The sequence below is a fragment of the Chiloscyllium plagiosum genome, chromosome 21, assembly GCF_004010195.1.
Source record: "Chiloscyllium plagiosum isolate BGI_BamShark_2017 chromosome 21, ASM401019v2, whole genome shotgun sequence".
Lineage (NCBI taxonomy): Eukaryota > Metazoa > Chordata > Chondrichthyes > Orectolobiformes > Hemiscylliidae > Chiloscyllium > Chiloscyllium plagiosum.
The window spans coordinates 35,717,408-35,744,328 of NC_057730.1; the positions used below are offsets into that span (position 1 = coordinate 35,717,408).

The 26,921-nt window shown below is 38.5% G+C and overlaps 1 protein-coding gene across 2 annotated transcripts in view; it reads left to right on the forward strand.

The window, feature by feature from the left end:
- mad1l1 (mitotic arrest deficient 1 like 1) overlaps positions 1-26,921 on the forward strand; it is a 906,958-nt gene that overhangs the window by 374,625 nt on the left and 505,412 nt on the right. For both annotated transcript variants that reach the window (XM_043711818.1, XM_043711819.1), the window contains exon 15: positions 7,090-7,180. In XM_043711818.1, coding sequence (XP_043567753.1) covers positions 7,090-7,180 — 91 coding nt within the window. The remainder of the gene's footprint in view (positions 1-7,089; positions 7,181-26,921) is intronic.

The following is a 26,921-nucleotide window of genomic DNA, read 5'->3' on the forward strand; positions in this document are numbered from 1 at the left end:
TAATCTAATCTAATCTAATCCTGCTGGACTCTACTCTCATCTTTCTTTTGTCATTGTTTGTTGGAGGTGTTGATATTTGGACAAAGCAGGTAACTGGTAAAATCTTATACTAGTTAGAACATATGAGAAAATACTGCAAAAATTTAGAAGAGATCCAAATTCCTAAGACTGGTAAGATAATAGGTTATAGGAGCAAAATTACTGCAGATGTGAGAATCTGTACTGAAAACAAAAAAAGTGCCAGGTATCATAGCTGGTCAGGCAGCATCAATGGAGAGGAAGCAAACTAACGTTTCAAGTCTAGATGGCTCTTTATCAGAGCTGCAGTGATCTCCAAGATAATAGGTCGTGATGGTTAAATATTATTTAGCAAAATGCCAATCAAATTATTAAGATTAAGTCATCATGGTGATCAGAAATAATTACAGATTCCTGGAGCCTGAGCTGCTGATCACAGTAAATAGTATAGCTTGTGCCTGAAATGCTTGAGTTTTGTTTTGGAAGTCCTGAGTGTGAGATTTAATACTCTGACATTAATACTGTCATATCCACACGCCTATTGCCTGGAGTGATACACAAAATAGAAGGACTAATGAATGGAGGGATGTGATAATTGCGGGACATGTAGGAAAATGTACTGACAAGTTGGCATGTTGGATAATATTCAGGATGATGGCCAAGAGGTTGATGGATTGCAAGACATGATGAAAGAATGGAGTGCGAGGAATCACAGTGACAGTTGTGTCAGAAAACAATCATGTAATCGAGAAAGTGCCTCGAATTATGTAAGTAGCAGATTACAATTCGTCTCAGTAGATGCAAAAGTGAAAGTGGTGGTTGGAGGTTGAATAGGTTGAACAATAAAATAAAGGTCTCAGAATACTTTTGCAGTGCAACCAGAAGCAAAAGTACTTATGATAATGAGGTTTTGGTACAGTCAATAACTTTGGGGATAACGTAACAAGGGGCAAAAAAAAGTGTTTGTAATTCATTCTGAGGTACCAGGTAAGAGGCAATCACCTATGTAACAGCTGAATTCACATTGATAAAGTTCATGTAGATGGGACCTTTAAGGCTAAGGCAAGGTTAGTTGCAATGCTTTTGAAGAACAACTAAGTAATATAGATGTTAGAATAAAGTCTTGCAATGCTAGAACGGTAATCTTAGAAATCTATTAGGTCTTTCAGCTCATTTCATGGGAATGTAGTTCACTCAGCATAAAAAACATATTTCTGCAGAGTAATATGATTCATAAACACTTCTTTCTGAGAAGTGTCACCCTGCAGAGATCTGTTGGCACATTTTCTGTGGGACTGTAGGTCAATTGGCAAAAAAGATACATTTTTGACAATAACTTTCAGAAGCAATTTTTGAATTCTTCTAAGATGCAACAGATATAGAAAGAGAGCTGTGGAAACTAAATAGATTCATCTATTGACATTGGATATAATTTTCCAAAATTTCTTAGTTTCTGGATGGGTGCCAGTAGATTGGAAAACGTCAAATGTAACATGTAAAATCAAGAAAGGAGGAAGACAGAAAGGGACCTATAGGCCAGTTAAACTATCACCTGTTGTGGGGAATTTGCTAGAATTCATTATTAAGAAGGTTACTAGAAGGGAGTCTTGAGAAAAGAACAGAGTATTCGGTTTGTTAGAATTTTTTTGAAGAAGTAACATGCAGGGTGGCTAACAGGGAACTTGTATTCATAGTGTACCTGGATTTTCAAGAAACATTTGATAAGGTGTCAGTCTTAAGATAACATGTCATAGACCATATTTTGTTAGCATGGATAAAGGTTTGGTTAGCTAACAGGAAAAGTGTGTACTTTTTCAGGTGGACACACTATAACTACTGGAATGCCATAGGAATCAGTGCTGAGCTCTCAATTATTTACAATCTGTATTATATCAATGACTTGGTTGAAGGGACTGAATTTGCTGATGACATCAAGACAAGACGAGGTGGAAAGTGTTCAAAAGGTATATGGATATTACTGGAAGCAGTTCGCAAAATGTTATTTTGACTCATTTCTGTGTTGAAAGAGTTTGTTTACAAAGAAAGGTTTGATAGATTGGGCTTACATCCACTGGAGTTTAAAAGAATGAGAGGTGATCTTTTTGAAATGTGGAGTTGCTTCATATTTAATATTTTTTGGAGCACTTGAGTTTGAAGGATTGTCAAAATACATTATTTTTTGGAACACATTTTAAACAAGGATTTTGGAAATCACGTGATTTGTGATGAATTTGGGGAAGTGGTAATGAGTGATATTGTCGGTGAACAGATAAACCAGAGACCCAGGCTAACTTATGGAGATGTAGGTTTGAATCCCATCCTGCCAGATGATAAAATATGAATCAAACCTGGAACATAAACTTCACTTAATAGCAACCATGTAACCAGAGTCAATTATTGTAAAAAAAAATTTGTTTAACTAACGCATTTTAGGGAAGAAAACTGCCATCCTTACCAGTTCGGGCCTACATATGACTTCAGGCCTGTGGCAAGTGGTTGACTTTCAACTGCTGTTTCAATACCCTAGCAAGTTAGTCAGTTCAAGCAGCAATTAGGTATGTGCACTAAATGTTGGCCTAGCCAGCGAAGCTCATATTCTATGTACAAATGAAGAAGATTGATAGTCTTGATTGCTTAAATATACTTCAGAAAACCTGGATGTTTTAGCTGGGATTTATGGCTGTCCTGTTTGAGGAGTAGCTGTAATCTTGGAGTTTTGTTTTGAAGTTAATTAGAGTAAGCTTACTACTGAACAAGCTGCTTTGCCCATATCTGCTGATTCTGAAGTAGTGAATTCCTTGCAAGACCTGATCATTCTACTAGAAGAGAGTGACTGAAAAACTTCTCAGCATTTTATTTCATGAGCAAATTGTGACCACCAGATCAACAGATTTTAGAACATTCCACATTTGTCCCTTTATACTTTCAAGAATAATTACCCTTGATTTTCTTGGAGTATTTTTTTGTTTTAAAGTAAATCTTTGCGGAGAGAAACTATATTTTTCCTTTATCTAAAGTGTTTTTGCATGTTTTGCTTTATTTAGAAGGGTAACACTTATATTTTCATATTACAAAATCATGTGTGTTAACCAGTCCTGCATCTCTGTTGGATGGGTTTTTGTTTTATGATAAGTTGATAATTTTGTGTTTACTGAGGTAACCTGTTTGATCTTTTCATTCTAAATCTAATATTGTGAAAGTGTACGCTGGGCCTTAGGTAAAATATTGTTATAATTAGGTTGTGACCTGTGGAGTAATAGGATAGAGAATGATAGCATACTCCTCCCATCTCTGTTGCAATGTGTGTAGGATCCTGAGGGAATTTGATTAGGTGGATACTGTGAGGATGTTTCCTGTTGTGGAGGAGATTAGAATGAGCATTATAATTTAAAAACAAAAGGTCTCCATTTTAAGATGAATTAAGATAATTTCTTTTCTACCGGAAGCTTGTTAGCAAGTGGAATTCTCTTCTGTAAATAGTAGTGGAGGGTGACTCAATTAATTTGTTTAAGTATAAATTAGATTTTTAATAAAAAGGGAATTGAGATTTATGGAGACCAGAAAGGAAAGTGAAGTTGAGACCACAATGAAAATACCATGATCTTATTGAATGATGCAGCAGGCTCGAAGGGTAGATTGACCTAATCCTGCTCCCAAGTTTTGTATTCCTATGTATGGTCTGCATGATGCATCTAGTCTATGGGAAAGATCTGTTTTTGCAGAAAAATAGGTTGTGCTCAAAGAAAATAGCTCCCTTATTGCTATAGAGGCATAAAAGGAAACTTATGGGGATCTTCATACTTTTTTATGGAATGGTACCATAGATTTAGAGAAGTGTTATTAGTGAGGCAAGAACATAATTTAATGTAAGGAATCAGATTTGTGGGGTTTTTAAGAATATATTTGGTTAAATATTAAACAAGGTAGGTCTACAATACTTATCCATCAACCATCCTATTTACAAATGGTTGCTCCCATCCTGCTTAATCATACTAGGCCTTCACAGCAGAGTGATGTACTATCGAAAGGAGAGAGAAAAACCATAAAACCTATTTAGTCAGTTGAACTGATTGTGCACTCACACTGGACTCAATGCCAGTTTTGATGCATTGAAGTGACAGGAGAGGTTGTAGAAGATCAATACTGGGGTGTGATGGTTCTTTCATGATGTTAGCAGCCTTTCTACGTTAACATCATTGAAAACCAATTGCACCTTGGTAATGATTTCCTGCAACCTCTTCCGTCTGGCAGAAGGTACAGAAACCTGAACACGCAACATCGGGTTCAGGAACACTTCTTCCTGACTGTTATTAACCTGATGAATGTTTTGTGAATGTGGAATTCTATTTTTGAAATCTTTTAAGTGGCAGTCATAGAATCATAGAAATGTACAGCAAAGAAACAGACCTTTCAGTCCAGCTTGTCCATGCCGACCAGATATCCCAACCCAATCTAGTCCCACCTGCCAGCACCCGGCCCAAATCCCTCCAAACCCTTCCTATTCATATACCCACCCAGATGCCTTTTAAATGTTGCAATTGTACCAGCCTCGATCATTTCCCCTGGCATTTCATTCCATACACATACCACCCTCTGTGAAAAAGTTGCCCCTTAGGTCTCTTTTATATCTTTTCCCATCTCGCCCTCAACCTATGCCCTCTAGTACTGGACTCCTAACTCCAGGGAAGAGACTTTGTCCATTTATCCTATCCATGCCCCTCAGGATTTTATAAACCTCTATAAAGTTACCCTCAACCTCTGATGCTACAGGGAAAACAACCCCAGCCTATTCAACCTCTCCCTATGGCTCAAATCCTCCAACCCTGGCAACACCCTTGTAAATTTTTTCTGAAACCTTTCAAGTTTCACAACATCTTTCCGATAGGAAGGAGACCAGAATTGCACGTAATATTCCAAAAGTGACCAACCAATGTCCTATACAGCCGCAACATGACCTCCCAACTCTTGTACTCAATACTCTGACGAATAAAGGAAAGCATACCAAACTCTGCCTTCACTATCCTATCTATCTGCGACTCCACTTTCAAGGTGCTATGAACCTGCACTCCTAGGTCACTTTGTTCAGCAACACTCCCTAGGACCTTACCATTAAGTGTTTAAGTCCTGCAAAGGTTTGCTTTCCCAAAATGCAGCACCTCGCATTTATGTAAAATAAACTCTATCTGCCACTTCTCAGCCCATTGGCCCATCTGATCAAGATCCCATTGTAATCTGAGGTAACCTTCTTTGCTGTCCACTACACCTCCAATTTTGGTGTCATCTGCAAACTTACTAACTATTACCTCCTTTGTTCACATCTAAATCATTTATATAAAAGACCAAAAGTAGTGGACCCACCACTGATCCTTGTGGCATTTCACTGGGCACAGGCCTCCAGTCTGAAAAACAACCTTCCACCACCACCCTCTGTCTTCTACCTTTGAGCCAGTTCTGTATCCAAATGGCTAGTTCTCCCTGTATTCCATGAGATCTAACCTTGCTCACCAGTCTCCCATGGGGAACCTTGTCGGACATCTTACTGAAGTCCATATAGATCACGTCCACCGCTCTGCCCTCATCAATCCTCTCAGTTACTTTATCAAAAAATTCAATCAAGTTTGTAAGACATGATTTCCCATACACAAAACCATGTCAGCTATCCATAATAGTCCTTGCCTTTCCAAATATAAGTACATCCTGTTCCTCAGGATTCCCTCCAACAACTTGCCCAGCACTGAGGTCAGGCTCACTGGTCTCTTGTTCCCTGGCTTGTCCTTACCACCCTTCTTAAACAGTGGCACCATGTTTGCCAACCTCCAGTCTTCCAACACCTCATGTGTGACTGTCAATGATACAAATACCTCAGCAAGGAGCCCAACAATCACTTCCCTAACTTCCTACAAGGTTCAAGGGTACACCTGATCAGGTCCTGGGGATTTATCCAGTTTTATGTGTTTCAAGACATCCACAGTAAACACTGATGCAAAATTCTTTGCAATGGGCAATCTGAAAATGATATATTTATTGGATTGTATGTGTATTATAGCTTGTTGTAATGTATGCTCTTACAAAAGGTGAATGAGAAAAGACTACAGGTTGAACTTGCTGGCTTTGGACAGTCATTGGCGAGAAAGGAAATCGCAAATGAATGCAAGTCATCTTTTGGATGTGTGCATAAAACAAAATGCATAAATGAAGAAATTCCTTCTCAAGAGTCCTTAAGGAGAAGCTACTTTAAATGTAGAGCTATGTACAGAACATAAAGATCATTGATTTAAACTAGGAAGCTTTTGTTATCCATATAAATGTTTTATTTATTTAATGATGAATAAGAGAATCTGCTAATTGTGTGCAAATAGTGGGTATTAGTTGGGAGTTCAAATGAGGTAACGAACTGAAATTGATTTTTGGGATGGGAGAGTTCCAAAGTGTAGTTGAGGCCTCAGTACTGATGTCAGTGGCAATCTACTGGTTAGTTTGTCAATCTGAAAATGACATATCCCAACTCTCTCCTAGATTAGCTAGTCTATGCTAATAAATTAAGTCCCAGCACTCTGAACTCCAATCTGTGTGGTAATCTTTTCTGATGGCATTTTATTGAGTATCTTTTGGATATCCCACGACATTACATTTACTGATTTTACTTCATTAAACTTGCATATTATTTCCTCAAGAACTCTAGTTGAGTTCTCTGGCTGAATATACAATTTCTCTAACACACTTAAGAGCAAGGTTATTCTTTTGTGTTTATCCTTATTGTTCTATGTTGGTTTGCCATTTGATGTATGGATATGCAGAGATTTGAACCTGACACTGACCGCCCTGTCTTAGGGGAAGCCATGTGTCCCTTTTGTATCAGGCATGTAAAACAACAGAATACATTGTTTAAGGTCAATTTACCTTTCATCGAATCACTTGGAATTTGCCAATATTAGAAAGTTAGATTTTCAATATTACAGAAATCAATGCTATGTTTTCATGGTTGTAATGCAACTCATCAGTAAATGCGTTAACTTTGAAAGAAGTGCAGAAAGCCCCACTGATGGTCAGGTTTCTACTGCTTTGTTGCAGGCAGAAGATTGAAGAGCTGGAAGGCGAGAGAAGTCGTCTTGATAAAGCAAACAAGGTCTTGGAAATGAAACTGGAGCGATACACCCTTCAGGTACAATCATCTGAAATTTTGGTTGAGATCACCTTTGTATCATGAGCAGTCATCTACTGATACAAAGATAGGAAGAATTAGTTCTAGTGTTAATAGTGGGAAGTACAGTACTCGCTTGTGGTTAAACAGTAGATTCATTCTGCTCAGAAGGTGGAATAGTATTAGAAATCATTCAATGAAGGAGAAAAGTAGATAGTGAAATACATTATTACAACTGAGCTGAGACCTTTTTTTTAGGCAACAAGTTATGATCTGAAACGTATTCCCATAAAGCATGGTGGGAGCATATTTCATATGAACTTTCAAGAGGAAGTTGCATAAATTCTTGCAGGAAAAGAAAATTCAGTGCTATGGAGAATTGAATAGCTCTATCAGAGAATTATTAGAAGCCCAATGACATAAAGAATTTCCTTCCGAGTTATAAAGTTCTGTGGTGCAAATCCATCATCCTGTTTTGTGACTTTTAACCAATGACTTCATTACTTTTAGAAGGAAAACATTTAGTGTTACACCAGAGCTAAATTTTACTTTGATTTTCCAACTAATTGTATCAATTTACAGTAATATATCCATGTATTCTTAAGCCTTGACTCAATCTGTCAACATTGTGAATCACCAGTGAAATGCATATTTTAAAGAAAAAGAAAGCAATATCACATTATTTTGTTTTCTGATATGAAACCTTATTGTACTGTCCTGTCTTGAAAACATTTATATATTCCCTAAAAGTGATGTGCCAATTTAAATCAAATGCAGCTCAAAAGTCGAATTTAACATTGTGCTTGCATGTTGTACTTGTGAAGACCACTGACTGAGGAATCTGTTTATACATTTGGGAATGTTTAACTATCTAATGTCAGTTTCTCTAGCTGGTATGTCTCTGCTTTAAAAACCTTGTTGAAGTCCTACTCCAGGAACTGCCTACATTACATCAATTGGCAATTCAGTGCAGTACTGAGGAGATGCTACATCGTTGAACATGTTGAAACCATATGCCTATTAATTTTCCCATTTTTCTAACGATGATAGTGACCACACTTCTAAAATAATTTATTGACTCTGAAATACATAGGAACATGATTGGTGCTTTTTGAATACATATCTTCTTTTCTATGTGGTCTCAGATTTTGTATGATGCTTTCAGTATTGCAGTTTATTTTCTTATTTTGTATTGTTTTGTTTCTCACAAACAAGAAAGGTTTTGAAAGGTTAAAGCAAAAAGCTGTATATAATAGAAAGTTTGCTTGGCAGAACAGTATCTGTGCACTGATTCTGCCTGAATATTTCCAGAACGTTTTGTTTTTATTTGAGATTTTAATGTATTTGTAGAAATTAGAATCTTCTTGCTTCATAGAGTCATATGGCACAGAAACAGACCATTCAGTCCAACTTGTCCATGCTGACCAAGTTTCCCAAACTAAACTAATCCCGCTTGTCTAAGTTTGGCCCTTATCCCTCAAAACCTCTCCTATTCATGTACCTATCCAAATGCCTTTTAAATGTTGTAACTGTACCTGCAACTACCACCTCTTCTGGCAGTTCATTCCATATAGGAACTATCCTCTGTGTGAAAAAGTTGCCTCTCGGGTCCCCTTTCAGTCTTTCTCATCTCACCTTAAAGATATTCACTCTAGTTTTGAACATCTCTACCCTGTGGAAAAGAGCTTTATTATTCACCTTATCTATGCCCCTCATGATTTCAGAAACCTCTATAAGATCACTCCTTAGCCTCCTTTGCTTCAATAACAAAAAAGTCCTCGTTTATACAGCCTCTCGGTATCATTCAAACCTTCCAGTCTTGGTAATGTCCTTGCAAATCTTTTCTGCATCCTCTCCAAATCAATAATGTCCTTATAGCAGACCGACCAGAACTGTGCACAGTACTCCAAAAGTGTCCTCACCAACCTCCTGTAAAGCTGCACCATAACGTCCTAACCCCTATACTCACTGGTCTGAGTAATGAAGGCAAGCATACCTCTTTAACCACCCTGTCTACATGTAATGCAACTATCAAAGAATATCAACCCTTAGGTCTCTCTATTCGACACCATTCCCCACTGCCCTAATATGAACTGTATAAGTTCTGCCCTTGTTTGTTTTACTAAAATGCAAGAGTTTGCATTTATCCAAATTAAACTCCATCTGCATTCCTCAGCCCATTGGTCCAATTGATCAAGATCCCTCTGTAATCTTAGATATGCTTCTTCACCAGCAACACATTTTTAAGCTCTGATCTCCAGCATCTGCAGTCCTCACTTTCTCCTAACCTTCTTCACTGTCCACTATACCACCAGTTCTGGTGTCATCCGCTAGCGTACTAACCATGCTTCCTAAATTCTCATCCGAATAGTTCATATAAATGATAACCAACAGTGGAACCAGAACCGATCTTGCTGGTCACAGGCCTCCAGTCCGAGAAACAACTCTTCACCACCAATTTTGTATCAAATTGGAAAGCCCTCACTGAATCCCATGTGATCTAATTTTACTCGCCAATCTATCATGCAGAACCTTGTCAAAAGCTTTACTGAAGACCATTATCTGTCTTCTTGGTCATGTCTTCAGAAAACTTTGTGAGACATGATTTCCCATCCATAAAGCCATGCTGACTATTCCTAATCAATCCATGCCTCCAAAAATGCATGTAAATTCCATCAGTCAAAATCCCATCCAACAACTTACCCACGACTGATGTTAGGCTCACGGGTCTACTGTTTCCAGGCTTCACACCATCAAAGTTGGCCTTACTCCAATTCAGAACTTTAACATTTACACAGGCCTATCCTTTTCCATAACTATTGTAAAGCTAATAGAATTATGATCACTGGTCCCAAAGTGCTCCTCCACTAACACTTCAGTCACTAGCCCTGCCTTATTTCCCAAGAAAAGGTCAGATTTTCTTCCTTATCCAGTGTAGAAGTGCTCATCTTGTGTTGACTCTCTCAGTAGCTTTCATTGGTAAAAAGTACAAAATGATCTTTTATCAGTTCTATCCTTAACCCTGACAAGTACAGACATTTTGGGAAATAAATTACAGAATGGCTGTACTTTTAAATGATATTGTACTGTCCATCGAGAAATGTTCATATTTGTTAACATTTAGAAAATGTTCCATTTGAGCTTATGACAGAAAAGCAATAGATTCAGTATGGCCCATGACTTGAGGCCTATTGATTTAATCTTAACAACTATTTAGGCCATATCCTTTTTTTTTATTATCTATATCAAGGGAAGAGTTTGCTGACAGTTCATATAAAGGAAGAAAAGACAGCATGTAGCTTTTCTGGCACTGAGCATTAGTAGACAGACTTATTATTGAGTATTTGCTTAATTGTTGAGTTGAAAAGATAAAGATTAAAATGAGTGTGAAAGTAGCATTTAGTAATGGTTTAATAGCATGAAAAACATCACTCTATAGGATGAGGCAGATTCATATTGAGCTCTGTCAATGAGGTGGCAGAAGTAGACAAATACGTGTTAAATATTGTTACCTAGTTCAATCTCCTGCTGCTTCCCCATAACCTTGGACATTTTTTAAAATCCAAAGAATAATTCAATGCCTCTTAGTTGCCTCTTACGTGTTAAATATTGTTACCTAGTTCAATCTCCTGCTGCTTCCCCATAACCTTGGACATTTTTTAAAATCCAAAGAATAATTCAATGCCTCTTAGTTGCCTCTATCACACTCTGAGCAGTGCATTCCTTATCCTAACTACTCTTGGAGTCATAGCCATACAGCATGGAAACAGACCCTTTGATCCAACTCATCCATACTGACCAAGTTTCCCAAACTAAACTAGTCCCACTTGCCTGTGTTTGGTCCATATCCCTGTAAATCTTTCTTATTCATGTTACTATCCAAATGTATTTTAAATGTGACTGTACCTGCATCTACCACTTCCTCTGGCAGTTCATTTCACAGACGAACCACCCTTTATGTGCCTCAAATGTCCTTTTAAATCATTCTCCTCTCATCTTAAAAATATGTCCTCTAGTTTGGAACTCCCTAAGGAAAAGACCTTTTGTTATTCATTTTATCTGTGACTGTCATGATTTTGTAAACCTCTCTGAGGTCACCTGTCAAAAAAAGTCCCAGCCTAATCAGCCTCTCTGTGTAACCCAAACCCTTAGTCCTGGCAACAACTTTGTAAACTTTTTCTGAACCCTCTCCCGTTTACTAACATTCTTCCAGGATGACCAGAACTATGGACAGGACTCCAAAAGTGGCCTTGCCAACATCTTGTGCAACCGTAACATAACATCCCGACTCCTCTACTCTGTAGTCTGAGCAATGACAGCAAGTGTGCTGAATGCCTTCTTAACACCCTCTGTACCTGTGACACAACTTCCAAGAAACTATGTACCTGAACTGCTAGATCTCTCTGTTAGAGAACACTCCCAAGGGTCCTAACATTAACTGTATAAGTTCTGTCCTTGTTCATCTTACCAAAATCCAGCATTTCTCATTTATCCAAATTAAACTCCATCTGCCACTCCTCAGCTCGTTGGCCCAATTGATCAAGGTCCCTTTGTAATCTTAGATAACCTTCTTCACTATCCACTGTACCAAGAATTTTGGTGTCATCCACAAATTTAGTAACCATTCTTCTTAAATTTTCATCCAAATTGTTTATGTAAATGATGACCAACAGTGGACCCAACACCAATCTTGTGGAACACCACTGGTCACAGGCCTCCAGTCACCTGAAAACCAACCCTCCGCCACCACCCTGTCTCCTGCCCTCAAACCAATTTTGTATCCAATTGGAAAGGTCTCCCTGAATCCCATGTCATTGCTTCTTTTGCAAAGCATTTTAAATTGATGCCCTCTTACACATTTACAAACAGGACCAGTTTCTCGCTACCTACTTTCTCCAGTTCACTTAATGCTTTTGAAAACTTCTGTCAGATCTCCTCTTCGCCTTCTTTTCCTCAAGGAGAATAGTACCAACTTTTTCAACCTGATTCTCAAAACTGAAGTTCCTCATTCCTGGAATCATTCTTGGAAACTGCTTATATACTTTGTCCAATGCTTTCACATCCTTCCTGTAATATGGTGCCTATAACTATATACGATACTCCAGTTAAGGTCTAACACGTATCTATGCAAGTTTGATATTACCTCTGTCCTCTGGCACTCTTTGCCACTAATAAAGGATACTGTACGTTTTACTTACTGCTCTCTCCTTGTCCTAATGCTTTTAATGACTTGTGCACATAAACATCCAGGTCCCTCTGCTTCTGCATCCTGTTAGAATTGTGTCCCCTATTTTACATTATCTTTCAATGTTCTTCCAAGCAAAATATATCACCTCACTTTTCCCTGCATTGAATTCTTTAAAGTTTTGTCATCTGCAAATTTGAAATTGCCACCTGCCCACCAAGATATGTAAATAAGGAAAAGCTAGGGTTCCAATTCTGATTCTTGGGGAACTCCACGACAACCTCCCTCCAGCCCCAAAAATATCCATTGACCATTACTGTCTACTTCTTATTAGTCAGCCAATTTTGAATGCATGTTGCTGTTGACCCTAATAACTGAAATCCTCACCAATCTTTACTCATCTTTTGCCTATGAATTAGGTAATAAGATAAAGAGAAGTTGCAGAAAAACACACTAAAAAATAGTTCAGTAAAGCAGAATGTAGAGGAACAGGTCTTTCATTAGCCATCCTCGTAATAATAAATCTGATGAACCAGATTTCATACTTTAAAGTTATGCATGAGATATCATCTAACCATTGTAGAATCTCTAGCCTTCAACTAATTGCACTCTACTGACAGAATTATACCTCATTGTTTCCTCTGAAGCTCAATATTGGGGTTGCAGTGATGATTTCCTGAACTTCACCCAGATTGAAGATCCAAACCCAATTTTATACCTTAACCTGTCGTTTAACTTAAATTGTTTTGGAGATCGTGCAAGCATCAAATGAATGCCTTGATTGATGAATAGGAAAGCACATGGGATTATTGGGTGAATACATGCATATTCAACCCTCCATCTGTTGCAGTAAACAAAACCTAGTGGCCATGTATATCTAATATTATCAATTTAATATTTAAACGCGAAAGACTTCCATCTGTTACAGTCTAAAAACTTTGCATAACGTTGCCAACTGTAAAAATCTTCACAATGGACCAAACTGGTTGTTTTTGATCAAATCATAGTACTGTGAATTTAATTAGGAAAACAAGACCCTGTAAAATGAAAACAAACAGCTGAGATGTTCTTTCAATATCTGTAGCACTGTGATGTTATCTACAGTAAATTTGACTATCTACCTCTATACAGTGAAAACGTCCAGAAAATATTTTCCTTTCCGTTAACTTTGTTAGTTTGTTTTGGGAAATGACTACAGTCGGTTCTGCTATAACGCGTGCTCATGCGATCCCATGTTATAAGAAAATAGTTTAATCGCAGCACTATTTAAACTAATGGGGCCGGAATTGGGTTATAACCAATACGCACTTTAAATGTTTGTGCTGTAGAAACATTGTCCCCAATTCATCAATTGCACTACAGTGAATTCGCATTAACGAAACACGTGTTATAGCAGAACAATCTGTATCAGAATTTTATCATGCTTCTCCATATCATATATATAGATCTGATACTTGCACAAGTTTAAAGGTTTCACTGCCTAATCAATCTGACCATCTAACTGTTCTGTTCGTTGATTCATCCCATCCAGTGTTTTTGCTTCATAGCTGCTCTGTAAGAGTACCCACACCATAAGAATTGTAGCACTTCAAGGACTTGGCTCACCACCATAACCAAAATTAGGGCTTGGCAATAGATGTTCATCTAGTCAGCAACATCAACATCCCATGAACAATTTTTTAAGAATTGCTTGTACAACCATGAGGTTATTGTCACCAGTTGTTCAACAGTTCAAGAGTGATGCCTACAAAAGCTCATGTATTTCTGCCATTGATAGGATGAAGCAGGCTGATTTTTGACCTGCAAGACTTTGGGCCCGGTGGAGTGGAGGAAGTGACCTATGAAGTAATGTGGGATATGATCCAGAATCTGCTTCCTTTCCTCTCTATCACTGCCCCTGCTCCATATAAGCAATTGGGACTAAGCCTTTCTTCAATGGTGCTGCACTTAAGGAGCACTTCAGAGTTTCTTTGAATCATTTTTTGATGCCATTCTCTGAGACATGGGCCATTTGGGGGTTGAAACAACAGGACCTGATGGAGGAGACAATTTTTAACCATGAGGTTGGTCCATCGAGGTTCATTCTGCAGGCATTTTGCTGGAATGCTGGTGGATCTGATTCTTTGTTTACAATCGTCCCGTTGAAATAGGAAGATAAGGCTGGATGCAGTAATGATGGAATTCATGGTCTTAATTTTCCAAGATGTGGCAATCTTGTGTTGATTGCAACTTGATTCCTTTTTTATGAACTGAATTAACTCCTCATTTCAATTCCAATCAGGGCTTCTTCAGAAACATGGAGCTGCACTTCCACTCTGCCAAGTCCTTTGCAGCATAGAACAGTTGAGGCTATGCAAAACAAGTACCTTTTTTACAGCAGTCAGTTGCCATGTTCTATTATTAAAAGGTACAACATAAGCCACTTTATGAGCTGCTATCAAACTTAAGTACATATGGTAAGTGTTGAGTTAGGGGGCAGGGTGCTGGTGTTAGTATGCCAAGTGGATAGGGTATAGCAGCAGGTAGGGGCTATGCAGCTAAGTCAGTGGGGTGCCAGGTATGTAAGTTGCCAAGGAGAAGTGGAGTGAAGGGGGAAGAGGAGGTGGGGCGGGGGCGGGGTGTGGTGATGGTTGAGTTGGGTTCAAGTCCTGGCAGAGGCTGGTGTTGAGACAAGAGTGAGGGAGGGTTGTAGATGGAGGTGTCTGAGGTAAGCTGACATTTCAGTTTAATGGTTTCTCAGGAGGAAGACTAATTAGCTTCATTGGACCCTCTGAAATCTCCAATTTAAATGGGTACTTTTGGAGGGTTACAAACACATGGAAATTGCTGTGGAATTTTTCAATTTAGAAAAATGCAATTTAAATTCAGTTTTGTGGACCTATTTGATTTTCACAAAATAGCTTTCATCATGTACGTACGGCATGAACTAACTTGATTGACTCAGAAAGACCTGTTCCTCTACAGCCTGCTTTATTGAACTGTTTTTTAGTGTGTTTTTCTGCAACTTCTCTCTGTCTTATGACTTAATTCACAAGCATAAGTTGAGTAAAGAGTGATGGGGATTTCAGTTAGCCAGACAAATTCCATATTGTATGTTGTTCAGCCTTTGTGGGGGAGAAAAGCTTCAATTTATCAGTCAGTGACCCTTCATGTGTGTGCCTTTTTTAAGCTTGGAAGGATCAATGTTGCTTTTAAATCCCAGCATTAAAAGTAAGACCTTTTTTTCTGAATTTGTTATGTGTAAAACTGATAGACAATTCTCAAATGTAGCACTCTGCTTCAGTTATGAAGAGAAGCATCGTTTGAGTTTTTTGTAATCAATACTTCCAAGACCAGCACTTGTCCATTCCTTATTGTGCTTCAGAAGCTGGAACGTAAATGATGTACATGTCGGTCACCATTTAGTCAGTTTAGCCTGAGTGCCATCCAAGTCTTGCTGCGTGCAGGCACAGACTGCCTGAGTATGTGAGAAGTTGTAAATAGTGCTGAACATGATGTAATAATGATCATCCCCACTTCTGGCTTTGTGATAGAGAGAAGGCTATTGATGAAACAGCTTAAAATATTTGGGCCTAGCTTGGATACTAGCGTGAAGAACCTGTTCAGCAATGTTTCAAGGCTGTGGTGATTATCCTCTAACAACCACAGCTGCTTTCCTTTATTGTATGACTCCAAGCTGTGGGGAGTTTTCCCTCTCATTCCCAGTGAGTTCAATTTTGCTAAGACTTCTTAATGTCACAATTGGTCAGATGCTGCTTTAATATCTAGGAAGTTGCTCTCAATTCTACTGAAAGACAGAATAAAAGAGCTTTATTTATCTCAAGCTTTTGTTTGCAGGATGAAATACATCTTAATTAATTCCTCAATGTATAATTATTACCACCCTAAGTTTGTGCATATCGCAATGTAGACTATGAACTAGTACAGGAGAAAGTGAGGACTGCAGATGCTGGAGATCAGAGCTGAAAATATGTTGCTGGAAAAGCGCAGCAGGTCAGGCAGCATCCAAGGAACAGGAGAATCGACGTTTCGGGCATAAGCCCGAAGAAGGGCTGAAGAAGGGATTATGCCCGAAACATCGATTCTCCTGTTCCTTGGATGCTGCCTGACCTGCTGCGCTTTTCCAGCAACACATTTTCAGCTATGAACTAGTACATTCAGGATCTCATTTCCAGTTGATTGTGAAGAGTGTGATGAAACTGGCACAATTCCTTACCAAATGAGTTTGGTGCAGTAATCTAAATTGACTTGATTGCGAAACCATATAAAGTGACATGTTAGATAATACATGAAGTTTCTGTATTCTTGAATATTCAATGTTTTATTTGTTGAATCTACCTTTTGTTGTTAATTGCGTGGATGTTTGAGTTTGTCTGGTAATACCTACACATAATTAACAGGTATTGATTATGCCTTATAGAGATGCAAAATCTCAATTTGTAAATCCTAATTAAGTAAAATTTGGAATTAAACAAATGGGGTGGGATGCTAGCATTTTTACCACAATCTTTGAATGAAATCATCATCTCATTAGAATGAAAGTGATAATTTCACCAGTGTGGTGCGACTGACAAGTATGTCTTTCTTTCCCTTTTGCTTAGTCATTGCAGAGGGACTGTTCCTGCTATGCTCCTCTGTCATTCCCAAGACTGCCTATTCTTCCCACGACAGCTTTCATAGAATCATACAACACAGAAACAGAACCTTCAGCCCAACTCATCCATGCTGACCAGGCTTACTAAACTGAATAGTCCCATTTAGCTGCATTTGGCCCATATCCCTCTCAACATTTTCTATCTATCTACCTGTCTAAATGTATTTAAATGCTGTAAATGAATTCGCCTCTACCACTTCCCCTGGCAGCTCGTTCTACATATGCAGCGCCCTCTGTGTAAAAATGTTGCCCCTCTAATCTCTTTTAAATCTTTCCCCTATCATCTTCAAACTATGCCCTCTAGTTTTGGGCTCCCCTGCCCTGGGGAAAAGATCTTGGCTATTGACCTTATCAGTGCTTGCCCAAGATTTTATAAGCCTCTGAAAGGTCACTCCTCAGCCTGCTATGCTCAGGGAAAAAAGTCCTAGCTTGTCCAGCCTCTCCTTATAACTCAAACCCTCCACTCTTGGTAGCATCCTTATAAATCTTTTTTGTGTCCTTTCCAGTTGAGTAACAACCTTCCTATAGCAGGGCGAACAGAATTGTATGCAGTACTCCAAATGTGGCCTTATCAATGTCATGTACAACCGTAACATGATGTCCCAACTCCTGTGCTCAATGCTCTGACCAACGGAGGCCAGTGTGCCAAATGCCTTCTTCACTACCCTGTCTGTCTGTCTGTGATGCAACTTTCAATGAACTATGTATCTGCACCCTTAAGTCTCTCTGTTCGACAACACTCCTACCATTAACTGTATTATTCCTGTCTTGGTTTGTCTTCCCAAAATGCAACACCTCACATTTATCTAAATTAAATCCATTTGTCATTCCTTGGCCCACTAGCCCAATTGTTAAAAATCCCGTTGTACTTTAAAGCTTTTTCACTGTTCACTAAAGCACCAATTTTGGTATCATGTGCAAACTTAGGAAACATGCCTCCTATATTCTCGTCCAAATTATTTATATAAATGATGGACAACAGTGGACCCAGCAGTGAGCCTTGTGGCACACCACTGGTCACAGACCTCCAGTCTGAACAACTTCCCCATGCCAGAGATGCAGCACCTGCTCTTTATATCCTTTCTTCCTATTGCCCAACACTCCAAACAGTTCTTCCAGGTGAGCTGTTCACTGTGGGATCTGCTCTATTTTGGGAAATCCAAACGCAGTTTGGGTGCTCACTTTGCAGAACATCTCCATTCACTCAAGATCTGTAAATTTGAGCTTCCAGCCACCTGTCCTTTTAATTTTCCTTTGCTTTGACTTCTCAGTCTTTGGCCTCCTGAAGGTCATCAAGCATAGAAGTTCATCTTCCAATGAGATATTTTACAGCCTTCTGAATTCAGACTTGAGTTAAGCAGTTTTAGAGGGTGATCTGTGCCTTGGTTTTCTTTCCTTTTTTTGGTTTTGTTCTTACTCTCTTATTTTGCTCTTTTATGTTTTTGTTGACAGCTGTTTATCATTCTGACATTAACACTTCCCCTAGATATATTGTTTATGACTTAATTTGCCCAATATTTCTTTCAGCTTTGCACCACTTAGTGATTTGTAATTTAATCAGTCTTGCTGTTCACTTTATTACAGACCTTCCCTTTAGCTCTTCTTGCTTGCAACTTATAACATCTATATATGATGAAAGGGTATCAGCCTGAAAGTTAAATCTGCATAGGTGCTGCCTAACTTGCTAATTATATTCTGCTTTCTGAATTTACTGTCTATTCAACGTCATATTCCATCCCCATCTGTTGCTTCTTTCTTTGGACATGATAAACCTAGAAGTGGAAGGTGTGATTTTTCTCTCTACCCCTCAGTGAGTGAGCAGACTTCCGAACTGTATTTGAAGTTGAGCTCTATTAATTAAAAAAAATGTTGGCAAGGTTGCTTCCAGCCATTATATAAAGATGAATGGGTACCTTCAGAGTACATCATTATTGTCATATTTTTTCAAAAATGCTAAAGGTACTGACTATCCATTGCCACCCTTTAAGTTTCTTTGTTTTTTTTGTTTCAACTTGCTTTGTTGGATTCTTGAACAAAGAATGCAGCCCATGAATCTATAATAGCTATTCACTTCTGCTTGTCCTGAAGAAGGGTTAGACTCAAAACGTCGACTTCTGCATCTCCTGATGTTGCCTGGCTTGCTGTGTTCTTCCAACCTCCTGCCCTGTCTAATTTGGATTCCAGCATCTGCAGTTTTTTTTTATCTCTAGACCAATGACCTCTCTGAGTGTCCTAGTTTGCCTGGTTTTGTAGGTGATGTGTTTGACGTAACATGAAGTTCTGACTTGTGATGTCGGATTTGATTCAACAGCTATTAAGGATACTTTATCAGAGAGAGAATTTTTGCGGTTCCATGAGAAGAAATTTGGGAAAAACAGCATGCTTTTTAAATGGCCAATTCTAGTTCCAGGAGGGAAAGCAACTGCATTAAAACATGTTGAGGTATTAATCAGGTAGTGGAGGTTAAATTATTTCTCGGTGTCAAAAATGGAAAAGTAAGTGAAATGGACAATTATAGTGAAGTGGTAATCTTAACTAGGACTACTTTGGGATTTTATGGAAGACTTGGTAGGCCTGAGAAGAATGTTATTCATTTTAATGACTTCAGTTTGTTCTAAAGGAGAGTGTTCAAATTAGATTATTTTTTCACTTACTTTACAAGTAGGTAGGCATCATCTTTTGTATGAAATTGTCTCTTATTTGTCACATAACTATAGTCAAAAGATGGCTGGCAGATAAATGATGAGCCCATTAAGAGAAGCTTCATGTTATTTAATAGCAACGTACTTGACTGTAGGAGTGTTTAATGTTGACACTGAATATCTGAAATGGAAAGCATTCAATTCTCCCTCAGTAACATCCTTTGTGTTCATGGAGATTTTCTTTTTCTTTAAGTCTGCATACAGAAGACCCCCCTTTTTGGGAAAGTCAAGTGTGCTGAGGCGAGTATATGTTTTTATGGGAAGTTCCTCTATTGCAATCTCCTGTATAAAATGTTACCTTCTGCAATGAACCGTTCAGTCCCTGAAGCCCCACTGATTAAGAAGTAGCAATTGGTCAACTGAAGGCATTACATTTTCAGGTCCCCTTGATTCCTGAGGTGGCAGAATTGACATATGAGGAGTGCTTGAGTCAGTTAGGTTTGTATTCACTGGAGTTTATATGAATTGGGGGGCGGGGGAGGGGTTGGGATTCTCATAGAAACCTGTAAATATCTAACAAAACTGGAGAGGTTAGATTCAGGAAGCATGGTCCCGATGCTGAGGAAGTCCAGAACCAGGGGTCATGGTTTAAGAATAAGGGATACATCTTTTAGGACTGAGATAAGGAAAAATTTCTTTACTTAGAGGGTGGTTGAGGTCCAAACATTGTGTTTTCAAGAAGGAGGTAGATGCAATATAGCTCTTGTGGCTAAAGGGAGTTCAAGATTAGGATGTTAAGCTTGATGATCAGTCATGATCATATTGAATGGTGGAGAAGGCTGTTGAGTCAAATAGCCCACTACCTCTCCTGTCTTCCATGTTTTTCTCATTTCCAGTGAATAAAAGATGTAACCAAGAATCATCATTCTTGTAAGCAGAATAGAATGAGAATAATTCGATGTAAGTGCAGTGCTTTTCAGGCATAAGGATTTAGACTATTAAATGTCTACATACAAAAATAAAATGTTATGAAGTTCAGAAATGTATTGGTAAATTGAAACAAGTAACTTTGATCCAACATGTGATTGGGCATGCATAAGACCATTTGTCCCACAGTAGCTAGAGTTTTTACAGTGTTTATTTTTATCAAGTTGTGAAACCAATACCTTGTAATTTTTATGCTGCTGTTATATTATTCTCCAGTACTTTTGTAATGTTTTGTTTTTAAACTTCACCATTTGTGCTTATTTGTTTTTGGTCAAATTTGCTATCCAATTTTATTCAACTTTAGCTAAATCTGATATTCAACATGATTTTGCTTGAAAATTACCAAAAGCAGTAATTTTGTTCCAGTGGCCATGTAGACTCACGCCACTGCGGATCTTGTATTCTCATGATCTGCCATTCTTGCTAACACTGTTTTCAAGTCTTTTCATGCTTTGGTGTCTGGGCACATCCAAATTCAATTGCACTTCATCAGTGTTGCCAATGTGACGAAATGGAGACTTATGTTTAAACTGTTGTCTGATGATTACTGGCTGGAAGCTGATAAATTTGAATGGTGATATCTTGGTCATCCCTGAGCAATCTCAGTCTTCTGTTGCTTATACTTCCAAATAAACCTGTTTGACTCTAGCCTGGGGTTGCAAATTAGGCTATTTATTTCATTAATTTGCTTTAAAACCTTTACTGAATTCAGAATTTGATTTGCCCTATATAAGTCTATATGAATTGCATTTCTGTTGACCCTGCAAGCCTTCTGACCTTTTCAAAGGCTCATTCTGATACATCCTTCTCCAAATCAGAACTGTGACAGCTTGTGATAACAGTGGCATATCTTCTTCAGGACAGTACTTCCTCCTTCAATTCCTATTCCAGTTTTGTTTTTCTTAATACCAAATGCCCTGACTAAAATGCAGTTATTTGACAAATGTTGCGATTTTTAGTTTGGAAGCATTTTTGAACATCAGTCTTTTTGCTCGAAGAATGTTTTCACTCGCATTGTCATGGGGTGTCTTAAAAACTCTACACATCTTTGTAAAACAGTCAGTATCTGTTTGATTCCATGTATTGACTCAGCATAAATTTAGCATAAAATGTGAATTTGTGAAAAAGTGAAAAATTTGTGAACGTGAAAAAATGAGAAAGTTTAATTACAGAGGAAATATTAGAACCAGTAAAGAAAAGTATACAGGAGAAGGAGGTATGGTGGACTACCAAGCAGTCTTACAAAAAAGGGATTGTCATCCAGGAGTCTTCTGAGTCTGTCTTGATTTCTAATTGATATTCCACTTGGACTCATTTGCACCACACAAATACCAGTCAATGATCATCTTCATTAAGGGACAATCTAACCATTGCTTCTTGATATTCAATAATGTTACCGTCACTGAATACTCCTCTATCAATGTCCTGAGGGTTAGCATTGACCAGAAACTGCTTGGAGTCATAGACATCTAAGCACTAAAAAAGGCCCAGATCCACAAACATCCACTTCCTCCATGACCAACACTCAGTAGCAGCAGTGTATACACCCACAACCACTTCTGTCTAGAAGGACAAGGACAGCAGATGTGTGGGAACACCACTGCTGCAAACTTCCCTCCAAGTATTTCACCATTCTGACTTAGAAATATACTGCTTTTCAGCTTCGCTGGGTTAAAATTCTGGAATCCCCTCCAGTGTCATGAACTGCAGCAGTTCAAGAAAGCAGCTCACCATCATCTTCTCAGGGAATTAGGAATGGACAATAACTGCTGGCCAGCCAGTGACAACCACGTTTAAGTTTTTGGCTGCCAGAATGTGATATATTTGATTTAGTTTTGGAGTTTAGTTTGGGTGTATAATAGGAAGAGATTTGATCCTAGCTCAACCTTTTACCACCTTTCTAAGAAATCTCTTGAGTTTTAATTGTGCATGCCGAAAATGCAAAATAGCTTTTAACCCTGAAGGAATTTCTAGAAGTTATAGTGGTCAGGGATGTGTAGGTTAGGTGCATTAATCAGGGGAGATGTAGAATATTAGGGTAGGGGAAATAGGTCTGGATGGGATACTCTTCAGAGGGGGTCGGTGTTGGGCCAAATGGCCTGCTTCCACACTGTAGGGATTCTGTGATAACTTTATCTGATCACAAAATATTGGCATCCTGAGTAAGCTGTGTTTGAAAAGGAGGGACAACTGCTTGTGATGACTAGGTGTCGAGTGGCCCATCTGTATGTATAAGGATGCCAGACTGAAAAGGAATGTGAAACAGTTCATCTGTTGTCATAGAGTCATAGAAGTGTATGGCATGGAAACAGACCCTATGGTCCAACTCCTCCATGTTGACCAGATATCCTAAATTAATCTAGTTCCATTTGCCACATTTGGCCCGTTTCCTTCTAAACCCTTCATATTCATATATTCATCTAGATGCCTTTTAAATGTTGTAATTGTACCAGCCTCCACCATTTCTTCTGGAAGCTCATTCCATATATGCACCACGCTTTGTGTGGAAAACGTTGCCCCTTAGGTCCTTTTTAAATCCTTCCCCTCCCACCTTGAACCTTTAGATTCCCCAACCCTGAGAAAAGACTTCAGCTATTCACCCTATCCATGCCTCTCATTATTTTATAAACCTCTACATGGTCACCTCTCAGCCTATGATGCTCCAGGGAAAATAGCCCCAACCCATTCAGTCTCTCCCTGTTTCTCAAACCCTCCAACCCTGAAATACCCTTGTAAATCTTTTCTGAACTTTTTCAAGTTTCGCAACATCCTTCCTATAGCAGGGAGACCAGAATTGAATGCAGTATTCCAAAAGCGGCCTAACCAATGTCCTGTACAGCCACAAGGTGACCTCCCAACTCTAATACACAATGCATAGACTAATAAAGGCCCTTGGAGAATATCAGCTATTTTGGCCTAAGTTTTTTTTTCTGTAATGTTAATCTCTGCAAAGATGATTTCCTTATTTGTTCATTAACTTTCGTTTGTTGGTATTTATAAGGGTAAATATTTACACTTATACTTTTCAAATTGTGCATTAATGAGCTTTGCACTTTTATTTAAAATGTTGTCTTACAATAAAATTAGAATTTTTTAAAATAATGAAACCTGATTTACATAATTGGCTACATTGGTAACTGAGCGAAACATTTAAGTAAAGATTGTAAATTGTAGAGTGATTGAACTAGAAAGAGACCCTGTACTCCTTCAATCTGGGTCATAACACTTGCTTTTACATTCTGTTAACCTGGCTTGGAACTTTTCACTCTTTCTGGCCTTCTCTTTAGAATGATCTGATATGATACTGTTGTGCGCTAAGGATTTCCTTTGAGAGTTCTGTGTGGATGAAGGCCCTTCTTCCTGCATGTAGATTATGCGTGTAGGCAGAAAAAGATGAACTAGTTAAAGTCTGTGCTCAAGGCAGGAGGTTGTTAAATGGTACCAAAAATATTTTAGAATTCTTCCAATGGACCTTTTGATAAGAGCTATTCCTACTCAGGAGTAGGGCTTCTGAGCTAGGACTTGTCTGCTTTGACTGCTTTTCTTTTATTTTTTATTGCTTTCTTTATTTCTTTTCTTCTCCTTATCTTAACTATTTTTCTGAGCTCAGACATCAGTGACTGTGAGTGAGCCCCTACTTTTCCAGGGTAAGCATGGGATCTGGCATTGGAATCAGTGGAGGCAAAGTCATGAGGTAGGCCCAGTAGCGAAAGATGGTGTCTGAGGATTATTGACTTCGTCATTGGTTAGGTCCTGAACTGGTGGTGGTGAAACAGTGGCAGAAGGGCATCACAGTGGCATTGATGAAGCAGGCCCAACGGCAAGACTTGTAACGTTGGTGCTGGTGGCGAGGTGGTGGAGGAGGCATGGTGACATAGCCATCATTGATGATGAGCTGACTCAGGCCTGATGGATTCTCTTTCAGCTATACCTTCCTATTTTTTTCTCTTAAAACTATTTAAAATCGCACTGGATTGTGGCAACATTGGAAAAGCTTTTCACTGTATTTTACTGTTTTTCTCACTGTAAAATAGACGTGACATTAAAATCATTCAATCATTCATTTGGAGCAAATTTGTTGAGTGGAGTGCCTACACTTAGCAGCTTGCAGTTTGGTTGGTCAGCTCGAATCTGATGGAATATTTAATCAATTTCTTTCATTAAGTCCATCACTGAGGGCTGCAGTGTTTATGACCATAATATTCATATTTCCCTGTGTCTTTAAACACAATCTTTTCAAATTCTCTCTTCTACCAGTTAGTAATTTAGCCAGTGTATCTAATCTGGTCCCTATCCATTTTTCCATGATTTCATCTACAATCACCCTTTTGTCCTTGCCACGTAATGTTGTTGAAAGATTGTCTCTGCCCCAGAACATGAAAATGTTGCTTTCCTCTTTGCACTCTCTCAAATCCATTCGATTTTGCAAGTCTCCCATCGACAGGAAACTTTAATAATAGGCCATGGTGGCATTCTCTAATACTTTTTCGATAACACATTTTTCACTTATCTCTTTGAAGCTTATGTGCTCATTATCAACCAGACTTGCATCCTTTAATAGGATCAAAGGATCTGTGACAAGAAGGAAGAGCAAGGATGAACAAACTATTTGTGTAACTTTAAGACAGTTTGCTTTCTTACTTTCAATTTCTTATCACTTGATGCCATTAATACTTTTGCAACAAGATTTGTCATTTCTAATCAGAATGATAAAGGGATGCAATACTGCCCTTATGATAAGCTGCAGTTCTACTGGGTTTTGAAAAACCAATGTTTTATAATGTCCTATGTCCATTTTCAATTGTGCTTTTTCTTTTGGAAGCTTGTTCAGTAAAAGAATGTCTCATTGCAGATTATATCTGTCCTAATAAAGTGACTTACTTGAGCAATTTTGCATTTAATCACCATTCTCTTCACTGACTTCAATTACTTCTCATCTTCAAATCTTAAATTGGTAGAACTTTCATACATCCTGACTCTTTAACTAAAGATTTTAAATTGTGGAGAGATTTCAACCTTTATTACCAAATAAAATTAATTAACACTTCAACCAGTCTGGTCCACATATTATTGATATGTAATCAGAATAAGCACAGTACAAATAAATGAATCAGTGAGTAACATCTGGTGTGTGGTGAGTTAATTTAGGGATGGCATACGGTAAGGTGAAGCTAAAATCGGGTGAGGGGGATGCCAATTAATACAGTGCGAGTTCTTTAGAGAAACCTTCCAAAAATCTTGATGTAACAGACACTTAGCCAACAAACGTAAGGAATGCCTTGCTACTCTCTTCAGTAACAAATTGGCTTGTGTCCACACATCTGTTTTCTCAATTGATCATAAAGTTTGCCTGCACGACCATTAGTGGGTATTTGTTTTAAAAAATTTCAAGGTCAGGTTCGTAGGAGAGTAGTCTGACACAGAACAAACGACCAAGAGGCGAGTCTGCTAGAATATGGGCATTTTATTCCCCGCAGCGTCGCCACAACTAGGTCTCATACAACGGGTCTGGCTTATACTCACTCTACATGTTACTGGAACTGGGAGCCGTCAGTTCTCGTAGAGCGGTTGCCAACAACCCACGCTCGGCGGTTAAACGTAACCCCGGAGCAGACTCACCGAACTGGAGACTTTTCCAGCTGATATACTCTTTTCCAGATATAAACATTCATGTGAACAGCAGAGCAAGGCTAAAAAACACATTCCATTCTGGTTACATACAGATAAGAAGATTCACACGGGGAGGTGTGTAATAAGATTCACACGGGACTAAGCAACACCTCCATTCCGGTTAGATTCACACATGTATTGGGACATAATTTTTAACCGTTTCACCACATTCCACTGCTTGGAATTTTACACCACAGTATTATACTTTACCAATTTATACTTACTTTCAGCCCTTCATCACAAAAGTAACTCCTATATGTCTGTTGTATGGAAAAAAAAATGTTTCTTAGTTATCAACACCTTTGATCAACTGGTCTTTGCTCCTATATGAATTCATTCTGACTCAAGATGATGATATAGAGAATGAGATGCTGATGTTTTTGTTTATTGCAAGATTTATATCCTCTCCAACTGACTCACTATCCTGATTTGGAAATATTTTGTTATTCATTCAGTGATGCTGGGTCAAAATCTTGGAATTCTTTCCTTAATGGCATTGTGGGTTTATCATCAGGAAATGTACTGTAATGGCTCAGGAAGGTAGCTCATTACCAAATTCTCAATGATAGCTAGGAAAGGGAAATATATATTGGCCTGCCAGCTTCAACCACATTCCATGAAAAA